Genomic DNA, 16,291 nt, shown 5'->3' with positions numbered 1-16,291 from the left:
CCCCGCACTGGGACCCGCCTACCCGAGGCGGGAAGGGATTAGTGCCAATTAACTGCCTGTTAACAGGTAGTTAACAGGCAGTTTTTAGCCTAATCCCTATTTTAAAGCTTGAAGTGTGGGATTCCCGACGGCTCCAAACTACGCCAAGTTAGAGGAGTCGGGCCGTCGGGTTGAAGGACTTGGAGGGGTCGAGATGTCCGTGTTCAGGTGAGTGATGGGTGCATGAGTGCAAAGGTAAGTGTGTTTGGTGTGTCTAAAATGTGTAAAGAAGTTTAAATTACCTGTACTTACCTTTGGATTGGCCTTCCTTCCTCTAGGTTTCGGGAGTCCATCATCTAACCAGCACAGAAAGCAGAGTGGCTGCAATCTGTCAAAAGTGACAGCCTGCAGCTTTCTGTGCCGGGGAGATTTCTAACTGAGTCTGTGTAGAAGGACTCAGGTTAGAAGTAAGACTGTCAGTGTTTGATAGCTTCAAACAGCTGTGAAACACTGATATTTCATCTGTCAAAACGTCTTGACAGATGAAATTTCAGTCTCTGATGTCACCTGTTGCCGGGTGGCCCTTAATTGGCCTGCTGGGCCCGCTGGGTGGGCTCAACAAGGTCAATCAAGTTAAAATCGCGTGGATTGGCCGCATCTCGATGGAGGCGGGACTACAACCCCGAAAGTTGTAGTCCCGCCTCCAACCCGACTTCTGAATGAAAATCACCCCCATAGAGTACAAAACCAAGGAAGTTATGGTATACCTTTATAAATCAGTGGTGTGGCCTCAGTTAGAGTATTGTGCCCAATTCTGGACACCGCCCTTTAGGAAGGATGCCAAGGCATTGGAGAGGGTGCAGAGGAGAATTGTCAGAGTGGTACCAGGAATGAGGGACTTTAGTTTTGTGGAGAGACAAGAGAAGCTAGGATTGTTCTATTTAGAGCAGAGAAGGTTTAGGGGAGATTTAATAGAAGTGTTCAAAATTATGAGGGGTTTTGAAAGAGCAGATAGGGTGAAACTGTTTCCACTGGCAGGATAATCGGTAACCAGAGGACACAGATTTAAGGTATTTGGCAAAATATCCAGGGAGGAAATGAGAAGATTTTTTTTTTAGTCAGCAAGTAGTTATGATCTGGTATGCACTGCCTGAAAGGGTGGTGGAAGCAGATTGAATAGTAACTTTCAAAAGGGAATTGGATATATACTTGTAAAGGAGAAATTTGCAAGGCTATGGGCAATGTTCCCTCTAATTTTTTTCCCTGCGTGGGCCCTTTAAATTTGCTATGTGGTATCTCTTCCAGTGGCAGCAGCTGCCCTGTGTGGGACCTCACAATTGATGCGCGACCCTTAGGGGGAAAATTGACTATGGGGGAAGAGCAGGGGAGTGGGACTAATTGGATAGCTCTTTCAAAGAGATGGGCTGAATGTGCACCTTCTGTGCTGCATGATTCTATAAATTAACCTCATCCATACACCAGCACATGCTAAGTGTGCATTTCACCAAATTGAAGTATGCGAGTTCAACCTCTAGATTCTCCTCGCAGAGCTCTTGGGCTGGATTTTACCAACCTCGGCGGGTCCGTGGCGGGTCCCGGCTCCGCTACTGCCTCCATCCCACTGTCCAAAATGATTTTCCCCTGATTGGGCTTGTTAAGCCTGCTTAGCACATTTGCCGGCCAATTGAAGGAAGCAGGTCTGATGATGTCATTTGATGACGCATCATCAACCGGTTTCCTTAAAGGGACCATGCGCAAATTGATTTTGACATTTGTGCTGTCAGTGTTCTACAGCATTGAGGTGCTGCAAACACTGCACAGAGGTGCACGGCTGCACCCAGGCTCTCCCATGACTCTCTCCATATGCTTATGGAGGGAGTCACAGCAGGCAGGGAGGTTCTCTTCCCTTCCAATGGGCAGAAGAATCCTCCCCAGGAGACCAACGCAGCCTGGTTGCACATTGCACTGGAGGACACAAGCAGGAATGTAGTCAGGAGTCCCTGGCTGCAGTGACTCAAACTTTTCAATGATCTCAGTAGATCACGAAACGTTAGTACAAAGTCACATTCAACCTCATCCTGCTGTGCCACTCATCACATCCCCATCACTCTGCCTTCCCTACCCTACTCCTGCACATCGTTACTCACACCAGCTTACCTTGCACCTCAACCCATCCCTCTCTATCTACATTATCACTTCCCCATCTCACTAGCCACCCCTCACACTCACCCTCATCCTAGTCCAATCATACCAACTAACAACACACAAGGGTAGGCACTTGGGTGATTTATGCAATGTTCATGTGAAGTTTTTGTTAATGTGCTGTCAAACATTGAAACCTTTATTTTCAACACTTTGCATTCTTGGACAGATTTGTGTGCACCTTTAGAACTGGCGTGAGTTACAATGAATGGTGAGACATAACGGTACCCCCCGCAACGGTGATGAGTGTGAAAAGAACGGCTTGGGCATTGTAGGGATGCTTTATGGTGTTGGTGTGGGATGGTGCCAATCTGGCACATCATGTGGCAGCCAGGGTGTACAGCGTCAAGTGAAGTAAATGTGGCCATGGTGAGGCCATCCCTGGCCTCCCAGGCAGCAATGTGGTCGGGTGCTGATGCCCTGTGTCCTGTGCAGCATCAGTTGATTGTGGAGAAGTTTGGTGTTGTTGTTAGTGCTGCTGGTGTGCCTGGTGCTGCTGGTGTTGAGGCTGATCATGGTGGGATTCTGAGGACCAAGGTGAGATAGTTTCAAGGGCACCGATGCTGATGTAATAGATGGCAGGTGAACTTGAGATGACAGAATCAATGGTGAGAGAGGTTGTTCCAATGAGGTGACACTGGATGGAGAGTTTGCTCCAAACACTTGCAACCTGCATAAAGCTCAATCTGTCTTCCAAATGCAGTAAGCAACAGCTTCTGAGCTTGGAAAGCGAACAGCTGTGAGATGGGAGCTTTTATAGCATATTTGCATCTGTCAAGCAATAAGATGATTCCATGGCCATTCAACTCCTGCCCTGCTTACCTGACGTGATCCCCGAGCAGCATGGACCCCGTGGGCGACCTGGTAAACTCTGAAGGTGAGTTGAAAATAATTCTTAATGCTCTGTTAACAAGATCATAATGACCTTAATTGCCTCACCCGCCACTGCATGTCGGGTCTGCTCAGCACTGACAGACTCGACATTTGGGAATGGCACGTGGCAGCATGTTGACCGTGGGGTTCTGACTCGCTGTCAAAAGAAACACTTTTCCACCCAACCCGCCACCGATCGCACCCGCTGACCCACTGAAAAATTCCCCCCTTTGTATTTTGTTAATTATGTCACCCACCTGATTGAATATCTGGGAAACTTTTGTGCTTCATAAAGTTCAGAATGATCTATTAGCTATGTTCCATATTCAAGTAGGTATTTACAAAAGGAATGTATTATTACAATTTGGGATTGTTAGGGATTTCAAGTAAATTCTTAAGCGAGATGGTTTGGGGTGCTTCACTCCCATCCAGCTCCAATCAGCCGACATTTTTGACTGGGGCAAACCTAATGTGTCAAGTATCGATGTTTTCAATCATGTTGTTCAGCTCCAGTTAGTCCAGTATTCCCTACCGACAGTTTTATCTTCCTGTAGCTTGTTTTTCCCTATTATTGGGTATTCAGAAACGACTGTTTGGTTTTCCTGAACCAGAGTGTGTCTGAATTGCAATGAGAAGCAAATTGCAGATATATTTCAACCTGGGCATTGTTAGTTTTAAAAGCATTCACCTTTTCTTGTAGTGAGAGAAGTGTGATGAAATATGCCATTCATCAGGCACTCTGTATTCTCTGTGTTTGATTGTGCCTGTGACTGTGACAAGCAGGGGAGTTTAGTTTCAGTTTCATTTCCTTACCTGTATTGTATTGTGTGTAGGGCTCCGCCCATACCGGGCCCCTACTTAAGCAGGCCCCAGCGTGTCTCACAGGCAGTACAGCAGATCTCTGGATGAGAGACACTTCTCCACTGTGTATTACTTTCTGAGTTAATAAAAGCCTTGCTTTGCTCCGTTAACGTTGAGTCTCGGATTCATTGAGGCACATCAAGAAGCATGAGCTTTCCTCCTCTCAAGGTCTTGTTTAATGCCAGCCAGAAGTTTGAACACATTACCGTCTAATAGTAAAGTAGATTTGTGACAATAATTATGCAGAAGTAAACCACCCCTTTCAGCTCAGCTCCATACAGTATAGTGAAGACATCAGGGGAACTTAACCTTAGCACTTAATTATTTACTCTAAATATTTTGTGCCATCTTCAGTAACTTTTTTCTACTTTAGAAGACACAGGATTGAACTTTTCTTACCAGCAAAATAATGTCTCTAAAGCTTGATATGACTGGTCCAGTGAGATTACACACTCTCATTTCACGTCAGAGATCTAGTTTTGAATCCAAACAGATGAGATAAACCCCTGTTCTCTCTGGAAGTTGTAAATACCCAACATGAAAAGAGTTTGGGCACTCTCAATCCACTTGACAGCATAAAACTTTGACTATTGGCATTAGGCTGGTAGCCTCAAGGTCAGAAAGGCAATTGGGGCAAAGTTTTCTTTTGTTTTATTCGTTTATGGGACGTGGGTGTTGCTGGCAAGGCCAGCATTTATCGCCCATCCCTAATTGCCCTTGAGAAGGTGGTGGTGAGCCGCCTTCTTGAACCGCTGCAGTCAATGTGGTGAAGGTACTCCCACAGTGCTGTTAGGAAGGGAAGTCCAGGATTTTGACCCAGCGATGATGAAGGATTGGCGATATACTTCTAAGTCAGGATGGTGTGTGACTTGGAGGGGAACTTGAAGGTGGTGGTGTTCCCATGCACCTGCTGCCCTTGTCCTTCTAGGTGGAAGAGGTCGTGGGTTTGGGAGGTGCTGCCGAAGAAGCCTTGGCAAGTTGCTGCAGTGCATCTTGTAGACGATACACACTGCAGCCACGGTGCGCCAGTGGTGGAGGGAGTGAATGTCTAAGATGGTGGATGGGGTGCCAATCAAGCGGGCTGCTTTGTCCTGGATGGTGTCGAGCTTCTTGAGTGGTGTTGGAGCTGCACTCATCCAGGCAAGTGGAGAGTATTCCATCACATTCCTTACTTGTGCCTTGTAGATGGTGGAAAGGCTTTGGGGAGTCAGGAAGTGAGACACTTGCCGCAGAATACCCAGCCTCTGACCTGCTCTTGTTGCCATAGTATTTATGTGGCTGATCCAGTTAAGTTTCTGGTCGATGGGGACCCCCAGGATGTTGATGGTGGGGGATTCCGCGATGGTAATGCTGTTGAATGTCAAGGGGAGGTGGTTAGACTCTTGCTTGTTGGCGATAGTCATTGCCTGGCACTTCTGTGATGCAAATGTTACCTGCCACTTATCAGCCCAAGCCTGAACGTCGTCCAGGTCTTGTTGCATGCGGGCATGGACTGCTTCATTATCTGAGGAGTTGTGAATGACGCTGAACACTGTGCAGTCATCAGCGGACATCCCCATTTCTGACCTTATGTTGGAGGGAAGGTCATTGATGAAGCAGCTGAAGATGGTTGGGCCCAGGACACTGCCCTGAGGAACTCCTGCAGCGATGTCCTGGGGCTGTGATGATTGACCTTCAACCACCACAACTATCTTCTTTTGTGCTAGGTATGACTCCAGCCAGTGGAGCGTTCCCCCCCCCCCCCGATTCCCATTGACTTCTGTTTTACTAGGGCTCCTTGATGCCACACTCGGTCAAATGCTGCCTTGATTTCAAGGGCAGTCACTCTCACCTCACCTCTGGAATTCAGTTCCTTTGTCCATGTTTGGACCAAGGCTGTAATGAGGCCGAGAGCCGAGTGGTCTTGGTGGAAACCAAACTGGGCATCAGTGAGCAGGTTTTTGGTGAGTAAGTGCCGCTTGATAGCATTGTCGATGACACCTTCCATCACTTTGTTGATGATTGAGAGTAGACTGATGGGGCGGTAATTGGCCGGGTTGGATTTGTTCTGTTTTTTGTGGACAGGACACACCTGGGCAGTTTTCCACATTGTCGGATAGATGCCAGTGTTGTAGCTGTACTGGAACAGCTTGTCTAGAGGCACGGCTAGTTCTGGAGCACAGGTCTTCAGCACGATAGCCGATAGCACAATTTCTGTGTGTGCTATATTTAGAAAATTCAAAACTTAATAAATGTGTTCTAAATTTTGCTGCACGTGTTGCACAATGGTTATCTTCCCCTTGATGTGGAGATGGAAAATTGCACTGGTGCAGTGGGGTTCCGTTCTACGGCTTGGCTTAATACACCTATTTGGCCAGGGTAGCAGGAGGTTGACTTTGTTAATCAGAGAGAACAACTTCAGCCTTGTATTTTCTTAAGTACTAATATTGTAATTTTTGATGTGAAGGAGAGGGAGTTCTTTTTCAATGTGTATTAAGGCAAATGCTTTGGGCATGAATACCTGTGTTCCTTTCATACATTCACTTGGGACTTATCACAGAACGCTTTGGTACATTTCAGTATTGCTTTAAGGTATTTTCACCACCTGCATTGTAAGTGAGTAGCACATAGTTCAACTATTACATTTGTAACCAATGCATTGCTGATTGTGTTGCTTTGAAAGGGATCTATATTGGATATCGATGTCCTGACTACAAATGGGATTGCATCCGAGTTGGAGTAAAGTCAAAGTGCTTTTGCGGGCACCTCCTCGCTGAACATGAACGTTTTACCGGTATGGAACAGGACTTGGTATTTAAATTGATTATTTTTGTCTGATTGTAAAAATAAGGTAGCACGAGCACACTGAATTCTGCTTCTTCTACCCAAGTCTAATGATCAACTCAGAGTCACTGCTGATCTCAGCATAACAGGTGTTGTCAAGCCATTCACATCTCAGAATTTTAGAGACGTCAATTGCAGTGTTTGTTTATTTCACAGGAGGTAGGGGAAGGAAATTAGTGTTCTTCAAAATAGGGGTTCACCAGCTGATGGGTAGGGAATAAAAGTCCTTGATAGAATAATCATACCTGGACTCTGGAGGGAGGGGCTTGATGGGCCGAATGAACTTTTCTCCTTCTGTACTTGCTTATATTCTCATCAGCATGCATCCTTGTTAGCAGCAATCACGACTAAATTTTATCACAACCACTAAGATGGCTGTCTCATTAACTCATATATACTGTTTTATTTCAAAAATAAATTCAGTAGAAATTCAACTGTGGACTAAAAACTCCCCCGTTTTTAAAACATTCCTCTCCTGAAGGTCCTGACTTTTGCTGGCACCTCACCCAAGTGGTCATTCTTCGTGTGTGAGCCTGGGCAGTGATTGTCTGCTCGCATCACACGCGCACACACACTCACACGTACTCACACACTCGCACTCACACTGACATACACACTCTCATACACACACACTCTGACACACACATACTCTCACACATGCATTCACACTCACACACACTCACACTCACTCATACTCACACATCCTCACACACACACACACAATCACACTCACTCACTCATACTCTCACTCACTCACTCACATGCACACATGTGCACGCATGCACGCGCACACACACTCTCACACACTTGCACGCACTCACTCGCACACACACACACTCTCACACAATCACACACACTCACTTGCACTCGCGCGCACACACACTCATACATGCACGCATACACGCACACGCACACATGCACTCACACTCGCATGCACGCGCTCACACACACTCACTCACTCACCCAGACACATGCACTCACACACACGCACTTGCTCGCACACACACACACACTCTCACACTCACACTCTCTCGCATTCACACAATCACACACACATTCACTCTCACAGACACTCACGCACACACACACGTGCGCACACTCACTCAGATTCGCACTCACACGCACACACTTTCGCACTCACTTACTCACGCACTCACTCACTCTCACACTCATACTCACACTCGCATGCATTCACTCACACAGACTCACACTCTCACGCTCTCCGCTCACTCTCTCACACACACACTCACACACACGCACTCACACAGGTTCACACACACACTCTCTCGCACACTCTCACTTCCTCTCGCACTCTCACTCACACAGACACACGCACACTCACACTCACACTCACAAACATACTTCACAACAGGAGTAACCTGATCGTGATCAGCAGCAGCAGCAGCTAACATTTAGCCTGCCAAACCCAGAGGCATTGAGTTCAGTTGTAGTGATTTGCTGCCCAGCTAACTGCACAAACCGGGGATTGTACCAGGAGGGCTTTCTTGTCCTGTTTGGTTCAATACCAAATTGTGCAGTTTATTTACCACTTGAATCATTGGGGAAACCCCAATAGAAAAATTATCAAAATAAAACGTTAATAAAATGTGATAAATTGTATGATGACTTCTGCGACAACTCTCCTAGTATCCCTCTCGAGAATTCAAAGGGTGTATTGGCCAACCTTATTGGGCCCATAATTGCAAAACTTCACTCCCAGCTTGGTGCTCACTCAACGGGAGTGCAGATCAGAGAAAAAGGCGCCGAATTCAGCCTGCCCAATTCTTCTGGCCATGGCTGGAAAATCAGGAGCGATACAAAATGAGTATACTGACTGTTGTGCCCAGTTATCTGAGCTGCACTCCTGTTGAGTAAGACTGCACCGGAATTGGAGTCTCTGAATTTCAGGGTGAACCTATCAATTTAGAACATTCCAAATCTTTTCCAGTGGTTTGCTGCATTGACTAATGCTCTGCATTTCTTCTCAACAGGTACCAGTGTTCGAGTGCCCTGTGTGGTGACTGGCTGCCAGTGCAGGGCTTATGCCTTCATCCCTGCCCGCCCCGAAGACGTAGGTGAGTTCTGGCTGAGAAAACGAAGAAACTTTGACCCAAACACCTGGAGAGCTAAGTGCCGTTGTAAACATAACCATGAAGAACACAATGTTGCTGGAAGCCATAATTGCAAGATTGGTGGTAAGTCAGCAATCCTGGAAATAACTTTACCCATGTTGATTTATATTTCTGAAACCTCTTTTATCATCAGAGTTGGATAAGATTTCTATGAAGCATCAAAATCCATCCACACTGTGAACCAGGCAACAATCCTTACTAGGAAAAATAGATTGTACTGTTCCATAATTAAAATCCTACATCACTTATTTTCTTGATTGGACGTGAGAAAATAGGTATTGTATCACAAATTTGCAAAACCTCAAACTTATTCGCCCAGAAGGGGAAAAAAATAATTTTCAATTAACTGCCATTAGCTTGAGCTAATAATAGAAGCTTCATGTTCAACCTAAACGACCAAACCAGCACACATGTGTGTGTTACTTGGATGATTGAATGTAAGGATGTAGTGACGATCGATAAATGGATTGATAGATGGAGGAAGAGGAGAAGGAAAAGGCGGGTGGATAAATGAAGATAGGTAAGTTATATGGAAGATCAATTAGTCTAATTATCTAATGGCAATGTTTTATTTTCTTCCCTCGCTGGGTCCCCAACTATTTACAATCTATATTAACGATTTGGAGGAGTGGACCGAGTGTAACATATCAAAGTTTGCAGATGATACTAAGATGGGAGGGAAAGTAGTGAGTGAGGAGGACATAAAAAACCTGCAAGGGGACATAGACAGGCTAAGTAAGTGGGCAGAGATTTGGCAGATGGAATACAATACTGGAAAGTGTGAGGTTATGCACTTTGGCAGGAAAAATCGTAGAGTAAGTTATCTTAATGGCAAGAAACTGGAAAGTACTGAAGTACAAAGGGATCTGGGGGTCCTGGTGCACGAAACTCAAAAGGTTAGTATGCAGGTGCAGCAAGTGATTAAGAAGGCCAATGGAATGTTGGCTTTCATTGCTAGGGGGATAGAATATAAAAATAGGGAGGTATTGCTTCAGTTGTACAAGGTATTGGTGAGACCGCACCTGGAATACTGCATACAGTTTTGGTGTCCATACTTAAGAAAAGACATACTTGCTCTCGAGTCAGTACAAAGAAGGTTCACTCGGTTAATCCCGGGGATGAGGGGATGGACATATGAGGAGAGGTTGAGTAGATTGGGACTCTACTTATTGGAGTTCAGAAGAATGAGAGGCGATCTTATTGAAACATATAAGATTGTGAAGGGGTTGGATCGGGTGGATGCGGGGAGGATGTTCCCGATGATGGGTGAAACTAGAACTAGGGGGCATAGTCTTAGAATAAGGGGCTGCTCTTTCAAAACTGAGATGAGGAGGAACTACTTCACTCAGAGGGTGGTAGGTCCATGGAATATGCTGCCCCAAAAAGCTGTAGAAGCTACATCATTACATAAATTTAAAACAGAAATAGACAGTTTCCTAGAAGTAAAGGGAATTAAGGGTTACGGGGAGCAGGCAGGAATTTGGACATGAGTCTAGGTTCGGATCGGACATGGCCCTGTGGGTAGTGGAGCGGGCCCAGGGGCCGTGTAGCCTGATCCTGCTCCTATTTTGTGTGTCTAATTCTGTTAGATTTAGGAGATGGTTCTGTGATAGTAGATTGGCGGTTAGGATCAGATCAGCCATGATCTTATTGAATGGCGGAGCAGGCTCGAGGGGCCGATTGGCCTACTCCTGCTCCTATTTCTTATGTTCTTATGTAATTGTTTTCCCACTCAGCTTTGTCTCATGCCAAAACAGTCATGTCAAAGTAAAGTCACTGCTGTGTGCACATCTTTTCATTCATTGTTGTCTCATTCTTCAATAGTATCTTGCATAACAAATTATGGAACTTCTTATCTTCCTAAATCTTCTATTATGCCTATAATTTTCAGACTTTTAAAATCCACGATTGGCATCAAATAATCATAGCTTATCTGGTCTGGTGATGTGATGCAGGGGAGAGAATTATTCAGGGTGCTGGGGGAGGGGTGAGTGCCGACTGTTTCAAGGTCTTATTGAGAGAGATGGAGAAATCAAGAGCTGCACTCTGCACCATGCATCAGAAATTAGCTGTATTTCTTTTGAGTTACCGTATGGCATCTCATTATCACTACCAGTATGATACCTGCTGAGTTGTTTACTGGAAGGAAGTTACGTACAGTCGTACCCATTTATTTGAAACTCGTTTGATTGCAATTTTCAGTTTAAAGTCCAGTTTCTTCCTCTATATTTCCAATTCTGAAATGTTTGTTTTATTGCAATTTCAATTATTGCAATTCCCGCTTATATGCAAGTGTGGTGTTACTGAATCCCGCTTCAACGAGACTTGTCACCTTTGAACCTGAGACTTTCACATCTTAATCTGATTGGGGTCGGTGGGCAACGTGCTTGGTTTGACCTGGTTTCCACCCGTTTGTTAGTGTTGTGTGGGTGAGGGAGGAATAGAAAGCCAAAGTTCAGATGGCTCAACAAAAATGGCCATGACTTGTCGCTGCATGAGCAAGTAGATGTTTTGAGCAGGTTGAAGGAATTGAGGGTTCAAAAGCTGATTGCAAAGAATACACACATACATTTAAAATTTGTTTAGGTAAATTTTCACCCATTTTAAAATGTTTACATTTAATTTTCAAAAAGTTAAACTTTTATTTTAAATGCTTAATTAAAGGGTCTTTTAATTAATTAATTTTTATTTAAGTGGTGTGAATTCTTATTTATTTGAGGATTTCTAATATACTTGTGGTGATTCTGTACGTAAACAGAATCCCCATAAGTATCACAGGAATCCCCCTTTTTGATTGGTTGACCGGGCCCACGTGATACCAGCGATGCTTGCGAACCGCCTGCGCCCCAGGGATCTGTGGGCCTTTACACAAATGTACACCTGCAACCCAGGGCCTGAAGCTCCGGAGACACCAGGGAAGTTTGGATTTTTTTTCGGTTCGGAGACTTAGGGCAGGATTTTAACTCAGGTGCGGGATGGTGTCGTGTTATCCGAATTTCGTGTTTCCCACACGAATCTAAATGGATGTGGGAGATTGATGCAATTTTAACTTAATTGTCCAATTGATTTCCAATGTGTGGGAAGCCTTTGCAAATGGGTTTTTCATGACTGAAAGTCCCCTCCGATGACGTCATCATTGCTGCTGCATTTAAGGTCCACAGCAAGCCTTGCTTCTTCTGCAGGCTTCCAAGCTTTCTCCATTTGGTGTCAGAGAGACCTGCAGGAAAGATGACAAGCGGGAGGCCCAGCTCAGCTCCTCGTTTCGACGAGGTGGCCCTGCAGGCATTGGTGAATGGGGCTAGGGCCAACAGGGAGGTGCTCTTCCCTTCCTCAGGGAGGAAGAGGCATCCCAAGCACACTAAGGCAGTGTGGATGCAGGTGGCTGAGGAGGTCAACTCCTTGGGAGTCACACGGCACACCTGGATGCAGTGCCGGAAAAGATTTCATGACCTTCAGCGCACTGGAAAAGTGAGTATGAATTTCCCATCACCCTCAATCTGACCCCCATTGCCTTTCCTCACCAGCACTCAGCATTAGCAATCTCTTCCTCCACATCCCACTTGACACTGACATCCATGCACCCTTACCCATTCCCTCACTCTCTATGCTCACATTCACATAACTATTCGACTATGCAGCCCTCACACTCCCTATCACTCTGATGCTATGAAAACAACTGACAACACACAGGGAGGGCCCTTGCTCTTGCCACCTTACTCCATCTTTGTCTCCTTCTAAGTATGTATGCTATGCAGTCTCTACACTCACTCCTTCATTCTCACTCAACCTCCACTTGTCTCCCTCATTGCAGGAAAAGAGAGCTCACAACAAAAGAGAGTGAGCGAGGACAGGAGGAGGGACAGCCTCTATAGTCCACCTGACCCCCTGGAAGGAGGCGGCACTCAAAATAGCGGGACTGGAGGATGATGCACATGTGGGGGACGGACAGACGGCTGCAACACAGCAAGCTGGTGACAGAAAAGTTTCCCATCTCTCTCTTTGACATTGCATGAGTCGCTGATAATGATTCTGAAGCTCTAACAGATGGACTTATGAGCATCTGCAAAAAGCAATGTGCATGTAGCCTTGGCATCACATCTCTTGACTCTTTCCTTTACTCCCCCACAGGACCATCACAAGCATCCATCCCCCCTAGCCAGGAAGAAGAGGCTGAGCAGCCAGACTCCTCAGAGGAAGCTGCAACCTCTGAGGGCGCAGCGTCACCAGAAATCTGCGCACCCAGCACCAGCGCAGACACTCACACCTCAGTGGGACCTTCGGGACATAGAGTAGTGTTGTCACCTGGTGTATCACAGCTCACAAGTGAGCATCAGCAGATTGTGGAGACAGGGACAGCAGTGGAGAGTCCTAGTCGGAGGGCGCACGACTCTGCCAGCTCGGCTCAGCAGCATGTCGACCCTCTGCCTCTGGGTCCATCCATGAGATCAGCAGTGATGGAACTCCAGGAACAGATGCAGGAGTCTCTGGCAGGTTTTGTCTCCAGGGTCACTGCGAGTGTGGAGCGAATGGAGGAGTTCATAGCGACCATGACCAGAGCCTTTGTGGAGTCATTGGCGCATGAGCGCATCACCACGGAAAGGATGGCAACCTCCGTGGAAAGGATGGCTACCATAGAGGAAAGGATGGCTACCATAGAGGAGAGGATGGCTACGGCCATGGAGGAGCTTAGTCGCCAGGGTATGGTAAACATGGTCATTGTTCAGAATAGAATGACATCTCTTGAGGAGCGATGAGCATCTATTGAACAGAGAAACCAGACCTTCATGGAAGTCCTTCTGAGTAGGACTGCCATTGCAGATATGGGTCCCCATGGCCCCCCCGATGTGCAGCAAGGTGCTCTCCAGCCACTTGCAGGCGCTGAGGGGGACCTGACCCATGAGAGGGAAGTTGGTGGCAGACCTCAAGGAAGTGGGGGCTCCTCGCCAAATGCTCACACTTCCATGCCACTGCAGAGCCCTCAGTCAGAACCCCACTGGAGTCCACACCCAAGTGAGATAGACGTCTCAATCCCTGCACAGCCGCAGGAGCAGCAGACTGTTGGCGAGCCCTCACAGGCTCGCAACCCTAGAGGACGCCCGCCAAAGCTGAAGCCACAGGGGAGGCACCACGTAGGAGCAGTGGTAAGAGGTAAATTCTGCACAAATAGTCACAAGGGTAGTCACTTGGGTGCAATTTTGTGTTTACTGCAAAAATGCCATCACTTCGCTAATGTACATAAAATTTCTGATGGCAAATGTTGCAGTTGTATCGTCTGTCATTTCGCTAGTGGGACTTCTACATTGAGGGCTTAGGCATACTTGCAACTGTCAGTATGGTGGTCAGAGTGCTAGGAATCCTCTGGTTCTTGGCCATTGTCAATGCCCTGGTAAGAAGCTGCAAGGCAAAAGTGTTAGTTTGACTAGGCTAAGCAAATCTGGCCAGGACGAGTGCATTCCTTGCATCCCGGGCAGCAATGTTCTCGCGTAATGCTGCCGCTGGTTGATGGGCCTCTGCAGGATGTTCGTTCTCCTCCTCCTCCTCCTCCTCATCTGAGGAGGATATGTGAGGAGCCACTTGGTCCTCAGGAATCTGCAAGCCACGATGCTGTGCCATGTTGTGAAGTGCACAGCAAACCACGACGATTCTGGAGACCCTGGCTGCTGAGTACTGCAGGGCTCCACCTGATCTATCCAGGCATCTGAAGCGCATCTTCAGCAAACCGATGGTTTGCTCGATTATGGCTCTGGTGGACATGTGGCTGGAGTTGTAGCTCTCCTCAGCTTTGTTGGATGGTCTCCTCAACGGCGTCATTAGCCACGTCCTCAGGGGATAGCCCTTGTCTCCAAGTAGCCATCCGTTAAGTTGGTCTGGTGGACTGAATAGCGGAGGCACACTATACTGGTGCAGTATGAAGGAGTCATGGCAACTGCCAGGGTACATGGCACAAACATGCAAAATTTCCTTCTTGTGGTCACACACCAGCTGAACGTTAAGGGAGTGGAAGCCCTTGCGGTTGACAAAAATACCTGGATTGCGATGGGGTGCCTTAAGGGCCACATGTGTGCAGTCAACGACGCCCTGCACCCTTGGAAAGCCTGCCAGGTGAGCTAATCCAACCGCTCGCGCCGCGACATTTGCTCGATCCTTGGTGAAATTGTAGGGGGTTGGGTGTGTGCCCAGTCAGCTTCACCTCTGACTGTCCTTTGAGCGGTTCGAATCGCACCCACACCCCTGGGTTCTAGACACCGGACTTAGGTACAGGCGGCGATACAGAAAATAGAGTAGACAAGTGGTTTGGTGTAAGAAAACCAAAATTTTATTAAGGGCAAAATACAACAATCTTATGAAAATTACTGGTATGAAAATACAGGCGTAAACAATTACACTTATGTGGGAATGGGGAACACACGGCACATCGAGGGAAAAATAACTATGTTAACAATCCCCTTATCCTTATCCCACCCCCATACCTAACCAGATTAAGCTATGAGGGGCCACGAATTCATGTGCACCAATCCAAAACCTGTTGCCTTAATGGTTGTGCGTTTTGGGGTCCATTCTTGCTGTCCGTTGGGGTATCCCGTCGCCACGTGGTCTCAGGAAGCGGCGCTGAAGTTGTTGATGTGAAGCACCCTCCCTTTTCCTCAGCTACCGTTGTCGTCGCGATGGGTTTTCTTCTTCTTCTCCCTCGGGCGGTCGTCGGCGGTAATGTTACGGTCGGGGGTCGATTGGCGGTCTTTACCGTCTGAATGATTTCACTATCCAAGCTTCGAACGCCAGTTTATTCTTTAATCGGGCTATTACTGTCCATGTGACAAACGCCAGCTTATAACTAGGCCGATGCTTCTACCCATCCTTCGAATGCCAGCATATTCTTAAATTGGGGGTACACTATACGTCAACTTATTCACCAAACACCAGCTTATAACTGGGCGTTGGTCCCCAAATGCGTCTTACCGCTGCCCTTCTCTGCCTTTACCGGTTTACCTTCTTCTTCGTCTCGTCTCGTCTGCCCGTTTCTGGCCTGTGTGTCCTGTGTGGTTTTGAACTCGTGTCTCGTTCTCCTCCCGCGTCCTTGGTTGTTGAGCGGCATGGGGAGCGAGAAGAGAGCCTGCCACGAGGCCAGGGCACGAGTACGAGAGGCAGCAGGCCAAGGCCACAGGCAAGAGATAAGAGCGATAAGAGCCAAGAGTCAAGAGAGCGATTGCCACTGATGGGCCTACAATTATACCCGTTCTTCAACTCCTTATCTGCGCGCCAAATCAGGTCAGTCCTTTTGTCTTACTTTTGGCGGGCTTGTTTAAATGATTACAACCATTTATTTTAACGACTTGTGGAGTGGTTGTCTCCGGGTCTAATGGCCCCGATGTCCTGGTTGTTTGTCATGGATGAAGCTTAATTGTCCCCATCCTGACTTGATG

The 16,291-nt window shown here is 46.9% G+C and overlaps 1 protein-coding gene across 1 annotated transcript in view; it reads left to right on the top strand.

Moving 5' to 3' along the window:
- The window catches only part of LOC147123484 (protein FAM221B-like), a 71,775-nt gene that overhangs the window by 40,292 nt on the left and 15,192 nt on the right, over positions 1-16,291 (top strand). The window contains exons 5-6 of the mRNA XM_086004604.1: positions 6,578-6,688; positions 8,730-8,933. Coding sequence (XP_085860730.1) covers positions 6,578-6,688; positions 8,730-8,933 — 315 coding nt within the window. The remainder of the gene's footprint in view (positions 1-6,577; positions 6,689-8,729; positions 8,934-16,291) is intronic.

Source organism: Somniosus microcephalus, chromosome 2 (assembly GCF_052327205.1).
Source record: "Somniosus microcephalus isolate GS21.2 chromosome 2, FLI_Smic_1.0, whole genome shotgun sequence".
NCBI classification, from domain to species: domain Eukaryota; kingdom Metazoa; phylum Chordata; class Chondrichthyes; order Squaliformes; family Somniosidae; genus Somniosus; species Somniosus microcephalus.
This window is presented reverse-complemented; position numbering and strand designations above follow the sequence as displayed.